The sequence below is a fragment of the Nyctibius grandis genome, chromosome 6 (assembly GCF_013368605.1).
Source record: "Nyctibius grandis isolate bNycGra1 chromosome 6, bNycGra1.pri, whole genome shotgun sequence".
Lineage (NCBI taxonomy): Eukaryota > Metazoa > Chordata > Aves > Nyctibiiformes > Nyctibiidae > Nyctibius > Nyctibius grandis.
In genome coordinates, this window is record NC_090663.1 from 253,122 (window position 1) to 271,786 (window position 18,665).

The 18,665-nt window shown below is 62.0% G+C and overlaps 1 protein-coding gene across 1 annotated transcript; it reads left to right on the top strand.

The window, feature by feature from the left end:
* The first annotated feature begins 1,194 nt into the window (after nt 1-1,194).
* VAX2 (ventral anterior homeobox 2) lies at nt 1,195-16,562 on the top strand. Its single transcript, XM_068403056.1, has 3 exons — nt 1,195-1,237; nt 2,606-2,793; nt 16,092-16,562. Exons 1-3 carry the CDS (start codon nt 1,195-1,197, stop codon nt 16,560-16,562), a joined length of 702 nt encoding a protein of 233 aa, XP_068259157.1.
* The last annotated feature ends 2,103 nt before the right edge of the window (nt 16,563-18,665 follow it).

Genomic DNA, 18,665 nt, shown 5'->3' on the forward strand with positions numbered 1-18,665 from the left:
CCCCGGTACGGCACGGTACCGGGGACCGGCCGTGCGGGATGGAGCCTCCAGCTGCCCCTACAAGGCGGCTTTGCCCACGGAGGCGGTTCTGCCCGCCCGGCCATCCCCGTCCCGTCGAGGCGGCAGGGCTGGTGGGCACGGCCGGGGGGTGCGGGCAGGCGGCGGGTCGGTCCTTAGCGGGGATTAACGGCACAAGGGCTCGCCGGCGGCGGCTGGAGGAGCCGGGCTGCTCCGGGGCCGGTCCCGCTGGCAGCGTAGGGGCGGCTGGAGGGGCGGGGGGCAGATCCCGGGGTGCTCCCCCCTCCCGGGGGCTGCCCCTGCGCAGTGCCCGGGGGTGAAGGTGGGATGCGGGGAGCTCTGGGGGGGGTGTCCCGGTGCTGTTTGGGGTGCACTGAGAAGGGCTGTGGGCTCCTGTGCCCCCCAGGTGTGCCCCGAGGGGTGTGTGCCACCACGGCCACACCAGCCCCCGGCACGGGGAGGGACGGGTGTTCATGTCCAAAGGGTGACTCCTGTGTTGGTGTGCAGGATGTGGCCCTGCTGTGCTGCAGAGGGTGCACGGGCTGTAAAATCCCTGTTTACCAGCTCGAGTGGGTCAGCATCCCACAGCTCCTGCCCGCTCTCCTGCCCGCTCTCCTGCCCGCTCTCCTGCCCTCCTGCTCCCCGGCCGTGTCTGTCTGTCCTGCCTTGTCCTATTTAGCTGCTAAGGCAGAGGAGAGCTCGATCCCCTTGGCACCAGACCTCTTTTGGAGGATCTCAGTCCCAGACCGTGTCCTGGGTGTGCTGCCATCAGGTGTAGCCCGGTCCCCAAGAGCAGAACCTGTCACCACAGCCCCGCCGACGAGGCCAAGGGCTACTGGAGCACCCCGGGCACCCACGGCGGGTGTTGGGGGTCTGGGGTCCAGCAGCTGGTTGGGGAAGGCTCTCAGGAGCGGGTTCCTCAGGCAGGATGGGGTTGTGCCCTCCCTGGCATGGGGGGGACGGCTGTGGGCCCCCAGAACCTGCACGGACGGGCAGCGGGGAAGGCCTGTGGCGTGCAATAGGGCTGCGACCTGCCCGTGCCACGGGGGCTGCGAGGGGCTTTGCCTGTCCCCTGCCCAGCTGGTGCCATGGGCTATGCCCCTTGTGCCCAGCCCGCTCCCCCCGCCATGCACCCCAGCTGCTGGGGGGGGGAAATAACAATAAATAATACCCGCAATGACGCCGGCAGCAGCGAGGGCGGAGGGGCAGATGCAGCTGGGCTGGGAAGCGTGAGTGTCTCTGTTAGCTGTTGGCATGCCAGGGGAGCGCGGCGTGGACGTGGCAGTGCGGACGTGGTCTGGGCATCGTCTCTGTGAACGCTCTTTCCCTTGCAAAATGGTTCCTGGGCTGGCGTCCCGATCCCACCAGAGACATCTCCAATCCGCCTCCAACCCCTTTCCAGCCCTGTGCCCACCCTGGCCCTCCCCGAGCCCTCTGCGGTGCCACGCTCCAGCCCGGAGCGGGCTGGCCCTGCCAGGACGGTGCCTCTGCCACGGACCATAACGGAGCAGTGGGGAACCGGCTTCGGGATGGGGTCCCTCTCCCAAGCCTGTGCTTGCTCCCCGCTCCTGTGGTCCCCATGCCAGCTCTGCCATCCCCATGCCAGCTCTGCCATCCCCATGCCAGCTCTGCCATCCCCATGCCAGCTCCTCCATCCCCATACCAGCTCCGCCATCCCCATGCCAGCTCCGCCATCCCCATGCCAGCTCCGCCATCCCCATGCCAGCTCCATCACCCTTCCCAGGCTGCTCCTCACTATTTCCCCCTTCCCACCCCAACAATTTTTATAATCTTTCATGCCTGAGTCAATCAGAAGGTGAGACAGCAACTTACCCCCCCCAGCCAGGGCTGCTGGGGACCTTGGGTCCCTGCGGGCACGGGGCGAGCACCCCTAAAGCAGGGCCTGGAACCGGGGCTGCTTGCCCAGGGCGGCTTCTGCGGCTGGTTTTTAACCTGTGGGAAAGCCACTGGGCAGAAACTGGGAGCTCAGCATCCCACGGCGTGGGATTAAACTTGTATTAACAAGTATTAAACTTGGTCTTTAATAGCGAACGGCCCCAAAGTAGGAGCTGCTGCTTGTCGAGAAAATATTCCTTCAGGGAGAGTAATTCTGGAGAGAAGGGAGTTGTAATGAAGATAAAATATTCCCACTATTCCCAAGGAAGCATAGAAACCAAAAATAAAATATATTGTTAATTAAAAATCTGTTTAATTTGAACTATTCCTCGGTATAAAACTATTTTCTGCTTCTGGCTATTATTTCTGCCGTTAAATTCTCTGGGTTTTGATTTCTATTTATGTCTTGGAAACAAAAAAAATCCCTATTTTTACGAAAGCTTTTTACCACTCCCTGGAGGTTTAAACTTGTTTGGGACTGAAGGGGCCACCCGAGCTGTGGGATGTCGTTCCTGCAGCGAGCCCAGACACTCCGACCAGCCCCGACGCCGCAGCCGCCGTTAATTCAGCTTTTCCCCTCCCAGTAACGTCTATTTTCACCCAGTTCCCCCAGTTCCTTTCCTCCCCAGCGCAATATTTTTCTTCTCTGGAGAATTTTTTTTTTCCTGATGGTGCTTTTTTTTCCCCACAGATGCCAAAGGGACGATCCGGGAGATCGTGCTCCCCAAGGGGCTGGACCTGGACCGGCCGAAGCGCACGCGGACATCCTTCACGGCCGAGCAGCTCTACCGCCTGGAGCTGGAGTTCCAGCGCTGCCAGTACGTGGTGGGCAGGGAGAGGACGGAGCTAGCGAGGCAGCTCAACCTCTCCGAGACCCAGGTAAGGGCTCGTGGCGAGGACGTGGCGGTGGGGACATCCCCGTGGCGTTGGGGACATCCCCGTGGCGGTGGGGACATCCCTGAGGTGGTGGGGACGTCCCCGTGGCGTCGGGGACGGGGATGCTGATGAGGGTGATGAGGGGAGGAAGGAGCAGGTGGAAAATGGGGCTGGGGTGGGCGAGAGCTGTGCTTGGGGGGGTTGCCAGGGCTGAGCTGAGCCTGGTGCTTGCCAGGGCGGAGGGATGCTGCCAGTGTTTGGGGTGGGGGGAAGCGTGCGTGGTGCCACGGGGAATTGCTCCCCTTGAGATGGAGGTTTAGGGTTAGGGGGGCGAGGGGCAGCCCTGAGCGGGGTCCCCCGCTCAGGGCTGCCCCTCGCCCCCCCCTAACCCGTCTGCCCTTCCCCGTGGGCAACATCCCCTGGCAAAGCGGGGCAGAGACACTGGGGACTGTCCCCGTGGCGTGGCCTGAGCGTCTCTCCATCACCCCCTTGATGGTGGTGGTGGTGGGGGGGGGATTTTCCCAGTTGTCCCAGTGCGGAGGGAACTGGGCTGAGCAGGGGGTTGGAGAGGTTGTGCCTAAGGTGGTGTTGGCATCTGCCAAGCAAAAAGTGCTTTGGCTTAAAAATTTATACAGAAATAATAATAATAATAATAATAATAATAATAGTAATAATATTAATGAAGGCTGCAGTGTGAAAGCATGGCTGGGAAGGGCAGAAATGGCCCCGTCAGCCCCTTTTCTGGCCAGTAAAAGGTGTGTTTGGAGGCAGCTACGTGGTTTCTTCGATCCTGATAAGAAATAATTCCAATTTTTTCGAACCTCTTGAGGAATAAACCTGCCCCAGGCTGTCAGGGGTCTGATTTTGGGGATCCCCCGTTGCTCCGTGGTGCTTTGGGGGTCCTGCGAGGGGGAGCGGAGCCTCGGCGTGCCAAAAATAGCATCTCTGGCTTCTTTTGGGGACAGAACGGGTCGTTTTGGTGAGGAGCAGGTTTCCCAGCGTCACCTCCACGGAGCCAGGAGGGACACGGGTGGGCTTGGCTGGGGGAAGAGCCCTGGGAAGGGGCGGGTGGCCGGTGGGAGCACGGGGCTGCAGCCTCTCTGACGTCCCCTTATTTACTCCTTGCTCGGTGCCTCGTTGCTGCCTTCACCACCCGGCGAGAGAATTCACACCCTGTAGGCCCTGGCTGTCTCCTCTCCTCTTTTCTCCTCCCCGCATCCTCTTTTTCCCCATCTCTCTCCTTCATCTCTGTCTTTTTTCATCGCTTTCTGCGCTTTTCACAGCGTTTCCTTCCCTGCAGCAAACTCCCAGTTGTACCTTCCCAGCTCCCCCACTGCCACCCATCCCTCCCCGTGCCCAGGGATGGCAGTGCCAGGCTCGGTGCCCAGCTTCTTCCTCTCATTAGCGGGGTGCAGATCCCCCTGGGACATCGTTTCAGGCTCTCTGCACACTCAGGCATCACCCCCGTTCCCCGACAGTCACGGTTGGGGGTTTCCTTGGTCCTTGTGAGACCTGGGTGACCGCAGGGTTTTAGAAGACCCCTTAGATCTGGAGGGTATCACAGGGCTTCATGCTGCTCGCTGGTCTGCTCTGGGTGTGCCCTGGAGGCTGGATGGTCCCCACCAGCCCCTCCTGTCCCACGTCCATCAGCTCAGACAGGGACAAAACCAACATTTCCAATAATCAGGGTATTTTGGGGGACTTTTGGTGATGTTCCTACCGGGGTGGGTGCCAGGTTCATGGAATAATTGCTCCATCTGATGTTTTGGTGGTGGGCTCCCAACCAGCAGCATCTCTTGGTTGACATTTGCATCATGCTGGTGGTTGGGACGTTGGGACAGATCCTTTCTGTCCCTGCACTGAGTGATATCCTGGGGTCAGGGTGAGGAAACCTCCCCCTATGAGCTGCTCCCTCTCTGCAGGGACCCTTGGGTGCGGTGGGAGCCCACCACGGGAGGGAAGAGCCAAGCGTGGGGCACGGAGAGGGTTGTTTTTGTGCCTGGGAAGGTTCAGGGGAGGCAGAATGATTCAGCTCCGCAGTGGTGCAGCCAGCGTGACGAGATAGGAAGAGACACGATGTCAGCGCAGCTGGAGAGCTGCAGCCAAGCGGCCCCGTAAGTGGCTCCGTGATCAGGCTGCGCCCCTGAGAAATCCTGCCTGGAAAAAAAAAAAGAGGAAAAAAGGCCTCTCTCAGGCTCTTGTTTTACTGTCCTGGCACCTGATCCTGCTTCTGGGCAGCCGTGGAGGCAGGAGGCTGCTGCTGCTCGGGGCAGGGGAGCCAGAATGGCCCATGGCCGGGGTGGGGAGCAGGGGGCTGCTTGCTTCTGGTCTCTGGCCCCTGTCCCAGGGGAGAGGGGGGGTCACCCAGGGTAGGGGGGGTCATCCAGCACAGAGGGGAGTCACCCAGGAGAGAGGGGGGGTCAGCCAGGGGAAAGGGGGGGTCACCCAGGGTAGGGGGGGGGGTCACCCAGGGGAGAGGGGGGATCACTCAGGGTAGGGGGGGGTCACCCAGGGTAGGGGAGTCACCCAGGGTAGGGGGGTCACCCAGGGTAGGGGCGTCACCCAGGGAAGAGGGGGGGGGTCACCTAGGGAAGAAGAGGGATCACCTAGGGAAGAGGGGGGTCATCCAGGGAAGAGGGGGGCTCACCCAGCACAGAGGGGGCTCACCCAGGGGAGAGGGGGGGGTCACCCAGGAGAGAGGGGGACTCACCCAGGGGAGAAGGGGGGTCACCCAGTGTAGGGGGGGGGTCACCCAGGGAAGAGGAGGGATCACCTAGGGAAGAGGGGGGGTCAGCTAGGGGAGAAGGGGGTCACCCAGGGGAGAGGGGGGTCACCCAGCACAGAGGAGACTCACCCAGGGGAGAGGGGGGGTCACCCAGGGAAGAGGGGGGCTCACCCAGGGGAGAGGGGGAGTCACCCAGCACAATGGGGGCTCACCCAGGGGAGAGGGGGGGTCACCCAGCACAATGGGGGCTCACCCAGGCCAAGGCAGGGGGGGACAGCACAGCCCCCCCGTGCCGGGGGGAGGCTCAGGGCCACGCGTGCCGGTGCTCCCCAGCCCGGCGCAGCAGCAGCCGGTGCCCGCTGGCAGCCTGCCCCCCCTCGCTGCTGGGGAGGGCACCGTGCCGCCCCTCCGGAGCCAGCCCCGCACCTTGTCCCCGTCCCCATCCGCGGGGCTCAGCCTGACCTGCCGCACTGCAGGGACACGGGGGCAGGTTTGGGGCCACCTGCACTCAGGTGAGGATGAGGAGGGTGCTCCCCCCACCTTGTCCCCCAGGGAGCCACGTACCTGTTCTGCCTCCAGCCCCACACCGTTTGTGCTTGTTCTAATTAACCCATGGCCCTGGTTAATGTTAAACGAGTTTAATTAGCCTGTAGAATGTTTTCATTAACTTGGCAAGCGGTGGCCCGTGGCTGTGCCCGCTGCTGCAGCCCAGGTGAGCTCCCACCACGTCCCCAGCTCGGAGAGGGGCCACCCCAGCCCACCCCAGCCCACCCCAGTCCATCCCAGTCCATCCCAGTCCAGCCCTCAGCAGGGAGTAGCCCATTGGGCTTTCTCCAGGCGACACATCCCGAGGCATTAGGGGCCAAGTGCCCCCTCTCAGTGCCATTAAGGGATAGAAAATGGGATGGGGAGAGGGGGCTGCGAGGCAGAAGGACCCCGGGGGGGGGGATAAATCCCACAAATCCCCCAGCGGGAGGAGAGGCAGGAGGGGCTGGCCGGGGGGATTTGCCCAGGGCCAGGCTTTGCTTTCTGGGTCAGAAGTTCAATGCCAGGCTCAGGTTCAAGTGACCTGGTGTGTTCACCCACGGGCTGGGCACCCAGGAGGTGTCAGATGTTCTCCCCGCAGCGCCCAGGGGTGGCTTGTCCCCTGCCCAAGGCAGGAGCTTTGGGGGACAGGGGTGCCCTTGGCTGTGCCAAGGGATGCTGCTGGCAGCCCGCGGACCCCTGCACCTCCTGCAAGATCCTGGTGAGGTTTTGGTGGCATCTGCAGACCCTTTGGAGAGGGATGGTGGGGCACAGAGCGGAGAGAGGTCCATCCCTCCCTCCATCCCTCCCTCCATCCCTCCCTCCATCCCTCCCTCCATCCCTCCCTCCATCCCACCCTCCATGACGTGACCCTGGGGACAGCCCTGCTGTCGTTGGCACCCCAAACCGGGTGCCAATGGCTGAAGGGACAAGGGGGGCTGTGCTGTGGGTGAGGGACGGGCTCCCAGCCGGCTCCCAGCGCCTTGGGGACGGTCCCCACCGTGGCTGTCCCCAGCTCTCTGTCCTGGGCTGTGGCAGGGGGCTCGGGGTGGGTGGCCCAGCCGGGGTGGCCCCAGGTGCTGGTGGGGCGCAGAGGGGCTGGAGGAGATGCCAAGGACCCACTCGGGATGGAGGGAGGAGGAGGAGGAGGAGGAAGGGTGGCTGGGGTGCCGTGGCGAGGCTGGGTGCCACCTTCCCCCGTGCCACAGCGGGTGTCAGCTGATGGCGGCGGGCAGCTAATCCCGGCGAGGAAAATGGCCCCGGCTGGCAGCTCTGAGTAGTCCCGGGTGGCCAGCGTGGCCGAGGTGTGCGTGGCGTGGGACGGGTGACGGTGCCAGGCTCAGCCTTGGGGCCGGGCTGCCAACAAATAACCACCATTAAAAACCAGTAACGTGGCCCCCAGCCCTGCCCGTGTGGGCGCTGGGGTCTGGGGTGATGCTTGGGGTGTCCTGGGTGATGCTTGGGGTGCCCCAGGGTGATGGTCAGGGTGTCCCGGGGCAGGACGAGGACCAGCCCGTTCGGTGGCCGAGCACGGGGGGGTTTGGGGATGGGCAGAATTGGGGACGTCGCGGTGCCACCGGCAAACCGTGATGGCCCAGGAGCCGCGTCCCACCGCGGCGCAGCCCCGAGCATCGGGTTGGAGCCGGATGATGTCAAAAATGAGCCGAGGGGCCGGGAGGGCACTGCCCGGTGCCCAGCTGGCCGCATCCTGCGCTGCGGGGAGCGGTGCGGGGCAGTTCCCGGACCGAAACCCTCTGCGGGTCCCAACCCCGACGGGCTCCCCCCGGTCTCGGGCGGCGCGGGGAGCGTGACCCGCGGCGGGGGGTCCCCGTCGGGATTAACCGCTCGGAATTAATTTGTTGTGTAGCCGGGAGGTGTGAGGCGGGGGGCAGGGCTGGCACGGTGCCCGCTGCCGGCGGCTGCGGGGCGGGCTCGGCCCGGGAGAAGGGGCTGGTGGGGGTGAACCCCCGGCTCGGGAGCTGGTGGCACAGGGCACCGGGGAGCAAACCCCTCGTGGGCGCAGTCCCGGTGCCACCGCGCTGCCGGTAGCCGTGGGAAAGCCGCGGTCACGGCACGCGGTGCCCAGCGCTGCTCCGGCCGCTGCCGCACCGGGGGCAGCCGGGAGCGGGGCCGGGAGCGCCCGCTGTGCCATGGCACGGGAGCTGCGTGCCACCGGCCACACTGTGCCATGGCGCACGTGCTGCGTGCCACCGGCCGTGGCACGGGTGCTGTGTGCCACCGGCCACACTGTGCCATGGCGCACGTGCTGTGTGCCACCGGCCATGGCACGGGTGCTGTGTGCTGCTGTGCCATGGCACGGGTGCTGTGTGCCACTGGCCATGGCACGGGCACTGCGTGCCACCGGCCGTGCTGTGCCATGGCACGGGTGCTGCGTGCCACCAGCCATAGCATGGGCACTGTGTGCCACTGGCCACACTGTGCCATGGCACTGGTGCCACATGCCACCGGCCATGCTGTGCCATGGCACGGGTGCTACATGCCACCATCCGTGCTGTGCCATGGTGTGGGTGCTGTGTGCCACTGGCCATGGCACGGGTGCTGTGTGCCACCAGCCATAGCACGGGCACTGTGTGCCACTGGCCACACTGTGCCATGGCACTGGTGCCACATGCCACCGGCCATGCTGTGCCATGGCACGGGTGCTACGTGCCACCATCCGTGCTGTGCCATGGTGTGGGTGCTGTGTGCCACTGGCCATGGCACGGGTGCTGTGTGCCACCAGCTATAGCATGGGCACTGTGTGCCACTGGCCACACTGTGCCATGGCACTGGTGCCACATGCCACCGGCCATGCTGTGCCATGGCACGGGTGCTGCGTGCCACCAGCCATAGCATGGGCACTGTGTGCCACTGGCCACACTGTGCCATGGCACTGGTGCCACATGCCACCATCCGTGCTGTGCCATGGTGTGGGTGCTGTGTGCCACTGGCCATGGCACGGGTGCTGTGTGCCACCAGCCATAGCATGGGCACTGTGTGCCACTGGCCACACTGTGCCATGGCACTGGTGCCGCATGCCACCGGCTGTGCTGTGCCATGGCGCGGGTGCTGTGTGCCACTGGCCATGGCACGGGCGCTGTGTGCCACCACCCGTGCTGTGCCATGGCCTGCCCAGCGCTGATGCCACAGCCTGCGGCCCCCGCTCCGGCGCTTGGGGCGGTGCCATGTCCCCCCTGCCCGGCTCTACCCCCCTCCGCGGCGCCCTGCCCGCGCTGCTGCCCTCCCCCTGCCCGGGGCTCGGGGGGGGTCCGGGCTCTGCGGTGCGGGCACGCGTGGCGGGGCACGTGTGAGGGCACGCGTGTGTGCGGGAACACGCGTGTGCGGGAGCCGGGACGCGGTTCCGCGCAGGACGGGGCGCACCGGGGGAGGCTGGAGCGGACAGACGGACGGACGGACGGACGGTGCCCCCGCAGCGGCTCAGATGCTCGGTGACATTCAGGGGACGCCGGAGCCCTCCCGTGCCCCTGCCGGGGACGGAGCCCCCCGACGTGCGGGGTGGGGGTGCGGGGGGGGGCAACCGCACGCAGGGAAAAACCCCGCGGGGGGAGAAGTCCGCGGGTCCGGCTGCGCGCCCGTCGGCACCGCGTGTGGGCGGGGGGGAGGCACCGGGGGGTGCGTTTAAAATGAGGTAAAACGATGTGAAATAAAAGAAATGAAATAAAATAAATAATTTTTGAAATAAAATAAATAATTTTTGAAATAAATAAATTTTTAAAATTAAAAATAATAAAATAGAATAAAATAGTATAAAGTGTTTATAAATATTTTATACTATAAATGTACAATAAAATAGTATCAGGTATTTATGAATATTTTATACTATAAATATACAATAAAATAGTATAAAGTATTTATAAATATTTTATACTATAAATGTACAATAAAATAGATTAGAATAGAATAGAATGAAATAGAATAAAATAGAATAAAAAAGTAGAAAATGCAATAAAATGGAATAGAGTAGAATAAAATATAATAGAAAAATAAAATATAGTAGAAAAACTAAACTAAACTAAACTAAGATAAAATAAAGTAAAATAAAGTAAGATAAATTAAAGTAAAATGAAATAAAATAAAATAAAGTAAACTAAAATAAACAAATAAATAAATAAAAAAAATAAAATAAATAAAACAAATAAAATAAAATAAATAAAATAAATAAAATAATAAAATAAAATAAAATAAAATAAAATAAAATAAAATAAAATAAAATAAAATAAAATAAAATAAATAAAATAAATAAATAAATAAAATAAAATAAATAAAATAAAATAAAATAAATTAAATTAAAATAAAATAAAATAATGTAAAATAAAATAAACCCAACCCAACCCAGCCACCCGGCTCAGACAGACCCAGGATGTGGCGGTGGCACGGCCGGGGGACACGGGGACCCCCCCCAGGCTCTCCGAGGGCTCCGCTGGGCGCTGGGGCAGTGCTGGCCTTGGGGGGAGCAGGCAGGGGAAGGGTTTTTTGGGGGGGAAGAAGGGAAAAAGAAACATCTCCAGCCTTGGCACCCCTGTGCCACGCTGCCCGCCCCCCCGAGCCCCGCTCCCGGCGCGGGGGTCTGCGTGTGGTGGTCCCTCCTCGCCTCGCTCGCCGTGAACGGGAGCGTGACCGGAGTCACGTAGGCTGCGATGCCGCGGTGCCGTGGGGAGGCCACCAGCACTGGGAAGCGGCTCCTGAATGATTTCAACCTGCCAAGCTGCTTCTCCACCCAACGTGCAGTTGGGGCTTCATGCTCTTGGTCATGGCTGGTTGGACACCACGTCCACGTAGCCCCTAGGACAAGGGGTAGAAGGTTTGAACCAAAAGAGGGGAGATGAGATGAGATCTGAGGAGGAAATTCTTTGCTGTGAGGGTGGTGAGAGCCTGGCCCAGGTTGCCCAGAGAAGCTGTGGCTGCCCCCTCCCTGGCAGGGTTCAAGGGCAGGTTGGATGGGGCTGGGAGCAACCTGGGCTGGTGGAAGGTGTCCCTGCCCGTGGCAGGGGGTTGGAGCTGGATGGGCTTTAAGGTCCCTTCCAACCCAAACCAGTCTGTGGTTCTGTGATTCTATAAGTCCATCCTCTCCACCAGCAAGGAAAGGGTTGACCTTTCTGCTGGTTGTTATTGCAGTTCATGCTCTGGTGGCACCTTCACGTCCTAGAGGAGGTGGGGACCTACCATGCTCTGGTGGCACCTTCATGTCCTAGAGGAGGTGGGGACCTACCAGGCTCTGGTGGCACCTTCATGTCCTAGAGGAGGTGGGGACCCACCATGCTCTGGTGGCACCTTCTTGTCCTAAAGGAGGTGGGGACCTACCAGGCTCTGGTGGCACCTTTAGGGCCTAGAGGAGGTGGGGACCCACAATGCTCTGGTGGCACCTTTAGGTCCTAGAGGAGGTGGGACCCACCATGCTCAATACCCAGACACCGAAGCAGAAGCGCTGCTGTCCCCAAGTAGCAGGTTTCCATGCAGGGTTGGGCAGAAACCAGAGAGGTGAGAGGTGCCAGCGTCCCATCAGGTTGGTGTTGGAGGTGGGAACGGCATGCCTGTGTCCCAGCTGGGTACCTTCGGACCTTGTCTCGTATCTACAACACGACCACCTTAGACCTGGATACATCTTCTAGGAAGGACCATGCTTTTTTACCCTCTGGTTGGAGCTTCTGCTGTGAAAGCCACCTCTCCTCTGGAACAACCATCCCATGGTGGCCAAGCACCGCTGCTCTCGGGCCTCGATGCCTGCGTGCTGTGATCAGAGGGGGGATGCATGATGACATGACCTAGAAAGGTCATACTCTTCCAAGCTCTAATGGACTCGACAGACAGATGGTCCTTTCTGATCAGCTCGTAGGACTTTCCTCCTCGCTCTAGTTGATCCTGGTCACGGTGGTTGATGGAGTGGTTGACTCCTTCTCCAAACATGGATTTCTAAATCTGCAGATCGTGCTTATCCTCGTGCCTCCAGCATCGTGCTGCTGCTTGCACGCCGTGTCTCCCAGGGCTTCCAGAGCCATCTCCCCTGCACGGCGTCCTTGGAGAGTCACCTGCCTTGTCTGGTGAACGCATGACCTCCCGTGTCCTCCTCCTCAGTCTCATCCAAGTGCGTGTTGTTGTCTAGTTGTCTGCATCCAGGCTTGGCCAGAAGATGAGCAGAGACCTTGCGGTGTGGAGGAGGAACTGTAACCGAGGGGAGATGGTGGTGGATGGTGCTGGAAGACGAAGGATCAAGGCTGGAGGGAAATTACTCATGGGCTTGTCAAGGACTTTGGCTGAGCTTATTTACATCTCCAGTGATGGGAACGCAAGGCTTGATCATAATGGAGGGTGAAAAGGACATGGATCTACTAATTAGTGCTAAGCTGTGTATGAACTTTAGCCACGAAGGCAAACGTGATCCTGCTGATCCGATCTGTCACCGGTGGAGATGGGGAAGAGCTCGTGTCAGTCTACGAGGCGTGAGAGGAAACCATAGTTAGCGTAGCAAGTTCAGCTTGGGTCATGGTGTTCAAGGGTGATGGGTGCCGAGAGGAACGGGGTGGAGAGGAGCCGAACACACCTCTGGAGACCCTGACGAGGGCCCTTTGCTTTTACCCAGCTGGGTTGGTTTTTCACAACCTGTAGAAGACAACCAGAACATTCATGGTGAGGTTGGACGGGGCTCTGAGCAACCTCATGGTTAGACAGGTTGGACATGAGGAAGCATTTCTTCTCAGCAAGGGTCATTAGCCATTGGAAGGGGCTGCCCAGGGAGGTGGGGGAGTCACCATCTCTGGAGGGGTTGAAGAAAAGCCTGGACATGGCACTTAGTGCCCTGGTCTAGTTGCCATGGTGGTGTCAGGGCCATGGTTGGACTCGATGATCCCAGGGGGCTCTTCCAGCCTCATTGATTCTGGGATTCATCTGGTTGAAGATGCCCCTGCTCATGGCAGAGGGGTTGGACTGGATGGCCTTTAAAGGTCCCTTCCAACCAAACCCTTCTGTGATTCTGTGTCCTGTGTCCTCCTGCCGTGTTAGGAGCTGCCGTTCAGAGCACTTTGCAGGGGCTGCCCGTGCCTCAGTTTCCCTTTGCACTGAAATCCATAAGATCACAGAACCATTTGGGTTGGGAAGGACCTTTAAGACCATGGAGTCCAACCCTTAACCCAGCTCTGGAGCACTCTGGTTTGGGGCTCAGGGGTGGAGATGGTCCTCAGCTGAGAGGATGGGCTCCAACTGATCTGTGGGCTTACACCAGCCCTTCGTTAAGGTGTCAGTAATGACATTGTGGGGCTGCAGGAGACCCCTTTGGCCCCCTCACCTGTGCTGGGGGCCCTGTGCGCCCCAGATCTCAGCAGCTTGAGGAGCTCCCCCCCAGAAAGCTGGTGGGCTCCTAATTCTGCATCGGGCACAGAGGGTCCGACGGGGATGGTGGGGAGGGGACATCAGCCCTGGGGACGTGACGTGGTCCCAGCAGTCCCGGTGGCAATGAGGGGCCCAGGGTCCCTGTGTGGGGCTGAGGGGTGCACGGGAACGTCCTCGAGAGCTTCCCCATGGGACCCTGGGGGTCCACTCCGGGGTCCCGGCTGCTCCCACTGTGCTCTAACCCGAGTGTCTTCCCACCCGTCTCCTCCCCTCACCTCCATCTCCGTCCGTCTGTCTGTCCCTCACGCCTCTCTCTCTCTGTCTCTCTGCCTCTCCTACCCCTCTGCTCTGCCAGGGAGGGACAGAAGCGGGGGGCTGCCCTCCCCGGGGGGGTTAGGGGGCACGGGGGGCAGCCGCAGGGGGATGGGAGCCGTGGGCTGGGGACAGGGGACCACGTCCCACCCGGGTGAGCCAGGTGCAGTTTTGGGGCAGGGGGGTCCCACGGGGTGGGGGTGTCCCCAGCTGGGTTTGGGCACAGCAGAGGGTCAGTGCCCGGAGATCCAGGGCCACCAGAAGCCATCCTGTCCCCTGACGTGTCCCCCTGCACCGTAGCCAGCCCAGGGACCCTCCGCCCTGCCCCGTTCTTGGCCCGGCCAGAGAAGGGTGTGCAGGTGGGGATGCCAGCGTGGGTTTGATGGCCATCACCGAGGAGAACCCACCACGTCCCACAGCTCAGCTCCCCCGGGGGAGCCAGCGCAGGGCAGAGCCGGGCAGCGGCGGGGTGGCTCAGCCCCGGGCTCCCATCCCAGGATCCCATCCCAGGGTCCCATCCCCAAGCTCCCATCCCAGGGTCCCATCCCAGGTCTCCTGTCCCTGAGCTGCCATCCCTGGGCTCCCATCCTCATGCTCCCCTCCCAGGGTCCCATCCCGGGGCTTCTGTTCCTGGGCTCCCATCCCAGGGTCCCATCCTCATGCTCCCATCCCAGGGCTCCCATCCCCAGGCTCCTGTGCCAGGGTCCCATCCCTGGGTCCCATCCCAGGACTCCCATCCTAGGTGTCCCATCCCTGGGCTTCCATCCCAGGTCTCCCATCCCAGGGTCCCATCCCAGGACTCCTGTCCCTGAGCTGCCATCCCTGGGCTCCCATCCTCATGCTCCCCTCCCAGGGTCCCATCCCGGGGCTTCTGTTCCTGGGCTCCCATCCCAGGGTCCCATCCTCATGCTCCCATCCCAGTGCTCCCATCCCCAGGCTCCTGTGCCAGGGTCCCATTCCTGGGTCCCATCCCAGGACTCCTGTTCCTGGGCTCCCATCCCCGAGCTCCCATCCCAGGGTCCCATCCTCATGCTCCCATCCCTGGGCTCCCATCCCAGGTCTCCCATCCCAGGGTCCCATCCCAGGGTCCCATCCCAGGACTCCTGTTCCTGGGCTCCCATCCCGGAGCTCCCATCCTCATACTCCCATCCCCAGGCTACCATCTGCAGGCTCCCATCCCCAGGCTCCCATCCTGGGGCTCCCATCCCTGGGCTCCCATCCTGGGGCTCCCATCCCTGGGCTCCCAGTCCAGTCTCCCATCCCCTAGCTCCCATCCCAGGCTCCCATCCCAGGGTACCATCCCCAGGCTCCCATCCCTGGGGCTCCCATCCCCAAGCTCTCATCCCAGGCTCCCATCCCTGGGGCTCCCATCCCCGGGGCTCCCATCCCCAGGCTACCATCCTCATGTTCCCATCCTAGGGTCCCATCCTGGGGCTCCCATCCCTGGGCTCCCAGTCCAGTCTCCCATCCCCTAGCTCCCATCCCGGGGCTCCCATCCCTGGGCTCCCATCCTGGGGCTCCTGTCCCTGGGCTCCCATCCCAGGCTCCCATCCCCTAGCTCCTGTCCCGGGGCTCCTGTCCCTGGGCTCCCAGTCCAGGGCTCCCATCCCCAGGCTCCTGTGCCAGGGTCTCATCCCCAGGCTCCCATCCTCATGCTCCCATCCCAGTGTCCCATCCTCATGCTCCCATCCCAGGGCTCCCAACCCCCGGCTCCCATCCCCAGGCTCCCATCTGCAGGCTCCCATCCCCTAGCTCCCATCCCTGGGCTCCCATCCCCAGGCTCCCATCCCCAGGCTCCCGTCCCAGGTTCCCATCCCCAAGCTCCCATCCTGGGGCTCCCATCCCTGTGCTCCCAGTCCAGTCTCCCATCCCCTAGCTCCCATCCCAGGGCTCCCATCCCTGGGCTCCCATCCCAGGGTACCATCCCCAGGCTCCCATCCCCGAGCTCCCATCCCCAGGCTCCCATCCTCATGTTCCCATCCTAGGGTCCCATCCCCGGGTCCCATGCCTGGGGCTCCCATCCCCAGGCTCCCATCCCAGGGTCCCATCCCTGAACTCCCATCCCCAGGCTCCCATCCCAGGCTCCCATCCCCAGGCTCCTGTCCCAGGCTCCCGTCCCAGGCTCCCATCCCCAGGCTCCCATCCCCAGGGTCCCGTCCCGCTCCCCCTGGCCCCGCAGACCTTCCCCCTGTCCCTGGCAGCGGCAGGCAGGAGCCACTTCCCCCGTCCCCGCCGTGGGGCCGGGTCTCGCCGGGGCGTTCGTTTTAACACGTCTCTCTCTCTCGTATCTCTCACTCTCTCCTGGTTCTGCCTCTCTTTCCCTCGCCCTCCCGCGCTCTCTGTCCGTCCGTGCCTTTCTGTCCCCCCCCACCCCGTCCCCCCCCCACACCCCCAGGTCAAGGTCTGGTTCCAGAACCGCCGCACCAAGCAGAAGAAGGACCAGAGCAGGGACTCTGAGAAACGCTCCTCCGCCACCTCCGAGTCCTTCGCCACCTGCAACATCCTCCGGCTCCTCGAGCAAGGCCGGCTCCTCTCCGTCCCGGCCCCCCCCAGCCTCCTCTCCCCCACCTCCAACCCCATGGCTACCCCGACGGGACACGGAGCCGACCCCTCCCCAGGGCTCAGCGGTGGGAGCAGCCCCCCGGGGCCGGGAGCCTTCAGCCTGCAGGTCCCTTCTCTCTCTTCCTCCTCCTCCTCCTCGTCGTCGCCCCGGCTGCCGGCCGCCCCGCTGTGTTTCGGGGGGCCGCTCCTGGGCAGCCTGCACGACCTCCCGGGTGCTTACGGACTGGGCGCTTCTGCTTTCGAGCCTTACACGCGCCTGGAGAGGAAGGACACTTCTATACCCAGCAAGAAGCCGAGCCCTTAAACCAGCACGAGTGTCAAAGGTGTCCCCGTCCCCGTCCCCGTCCCCGTCCCTGCACCCCACGCCACGTTTGGGATGTGGAAGAACATTTACAGCCGTGGATGACACCCCGCAACCCCTCGCCCCAGGGTGATGCTGAACCTGGTCACGCTTTGGGGGGGTCTCCGGTTGTCCCGTGTCACCAGCGTTGTCCCATCCCTCGCCTGGATCTGCCAGGGCCACCACGTCCCCCCTCCAGGTATCAAGGGGTTGGCAGGTGATGCTGTGGGCTTGCTGGGCGGGCTGGGAGAGGAGCAGCTCTGGTGGGGGGGGGGTCACTGGACTGTCACCCTGGGACCCGTGGTGCTGGGGTCACCCCCATGGAGCAGGAGGGCACCCCAAGAGGGAGAGCGCAGGGCAGCGTTGAGGTCGTGGTGTCCCTGGGCAAGCGCCGTGCCTCAGTTTCCCCACCTGCAAAGGGCGTTGGGTTCTGGCTGAGGAGGTTTCAAGCGTGCCCCCCCCCTACCTCCCAGGGGGGCTGGGGTGAGATGGAACCAGGCCACCGTCCTGCCCCCCCATCATGGACACCCCACCGAGGGGGCACTTGTGACGCTGGGCTCTGCCCCTCTGGGTCAGGTCTGGCCACGGGGGGGTCATTGCCATCAGCCCTAAGCACCCCCAGCGCCATCCAGGGGTGCTGGGGGCTCAGCCCTGGCACCAAAGTGAGCCCCATCCTGAGCACTGACCTAGCAGCACCCCCCCCGCCTTGCTCCCATCACCCTGTGGTGGCATCACCTTGGCAGGATGCTCTGGTGGCATCGCCCTGGCAGGATGCTCTGGTGGCATCGTCTTGGCAGGGTACCCTGTGGTGGCACTGCCCTGGCAGGATGCTCTGGTGACACTGCCCTGGCAGCATGCTCTGGCGGCATCACCCTGGCAGGATGCTCTGTGGTGTCACTGCCCTGGCAGGGTACCCTGTGGTGTCACTGCCTTGGCAGGGTACCCTGTGGTGGCATCGCCCTGGCAGGATGCTCTGGTGGCATCACCTTGGCAGGATGCTCTGGTGGCATCACCTTGGCAGGGTACCCTGTGGTGGCACTGCCCTGGCAGGATGCTCTGGTGGCATCACCTTGGCAGGATGCTCTGGTGGCATTGCCCTGGCAGGATGCTCTGGTGGCATCACCTTGGCAGGATGCTCTGGTGGCATCGCCCTGGCAGGGTACCCTGTGGTGGCACTGCCCTGGCAGGATGCTCTGGTGGCATCACCTTGGCAGGGTACCCTGTGGTGGCACTGCCCTGGCAGGAGGAGGGCAATGCCCTGACCCCCCTCCCACCCACCTGCTCCCAGCATTTCGCAGGGAAATATTTAAAATAAACGATTTTACGAAAAGATTTCGGTGATTTTTATTTTTTCCTTGAAATCAAACGTTTCTATGAAAGTGTTTATCGACCCACCCCCCTGGAGCACTTTAGGGGAGCGAGCCCAGTGCCCTGCGGAGGGGCTGGCACCCCCCCGGCTGCAGGTGGGGAAACTGAGGCAGGGCGTGGGGTGATGCAGAAAGCAGGGACAGAGTTTGGCTCAGGGTGACGAGCTTGGTTCAGGGTGACGAGCTCCCCTCTCCTGCCAACACCTCCATACCCCACCCTCCGTGGGGGGTTGCCAGCTCCTCCTGGGCTGCTCAGACCCCGACACCCCCCTGACGTGTTTGAGCTTTTGGGTTTGGGCAGGACAAACCCTTCTCCTTCCCCTCCTCATTTAATTTATATTTATATCGCCCTGCCCTGAGCTGCAAACGTGGTGTGGACATGGGGTATGGATAGGGGGGGGGGTCCCACGGGGACACCGGGTCACCTCCAGCAGCTCCTCCTGACTGGTACGACTGGGGGGGGTGGAAAAAAAGTACTGGATGTAAAAACTTTAACGAATAATGTGGTTTCTAATGGTTAATAAAAGTTCTGTCCTGCCTCCTCCTCCTCCTCCTCCATCGCCTTTGGGAGCCGCCCCCCACCACGGCTCCCCAGCCCCCTTGGGGGGGTGGGTGGCTTTGGGGGGAGGTGTTTGAAGCCCCCCCGTTGCCTGCACCCCCCGAGCATGCACCCCCCGAGATACCCCCCCCGACACTCACC

Coding starts and splice junctions, on each gene's coding strand:
- VAX2 (XM_068403056.1), top strand. CDS start 1,195: ATGACGCCGGCAGCAGCGAGGGCGGAGGGGCAGATGCAGCTGG. Junction 1,238..2,605: donor GGAGGGGCAGATGCAGCTGG/GCTGGGAAGCGT, acceptor TTTTCCCCACAG/ATGCCAAAGGGACGATCCGG. Junction 2,794..16,091: donor TCAACCTCTCCGAGACCCAG/GTAAGGGCTCGT, acceptor CCACACCCCCAG/GTCAAGGTCTGGTTCCAGAA.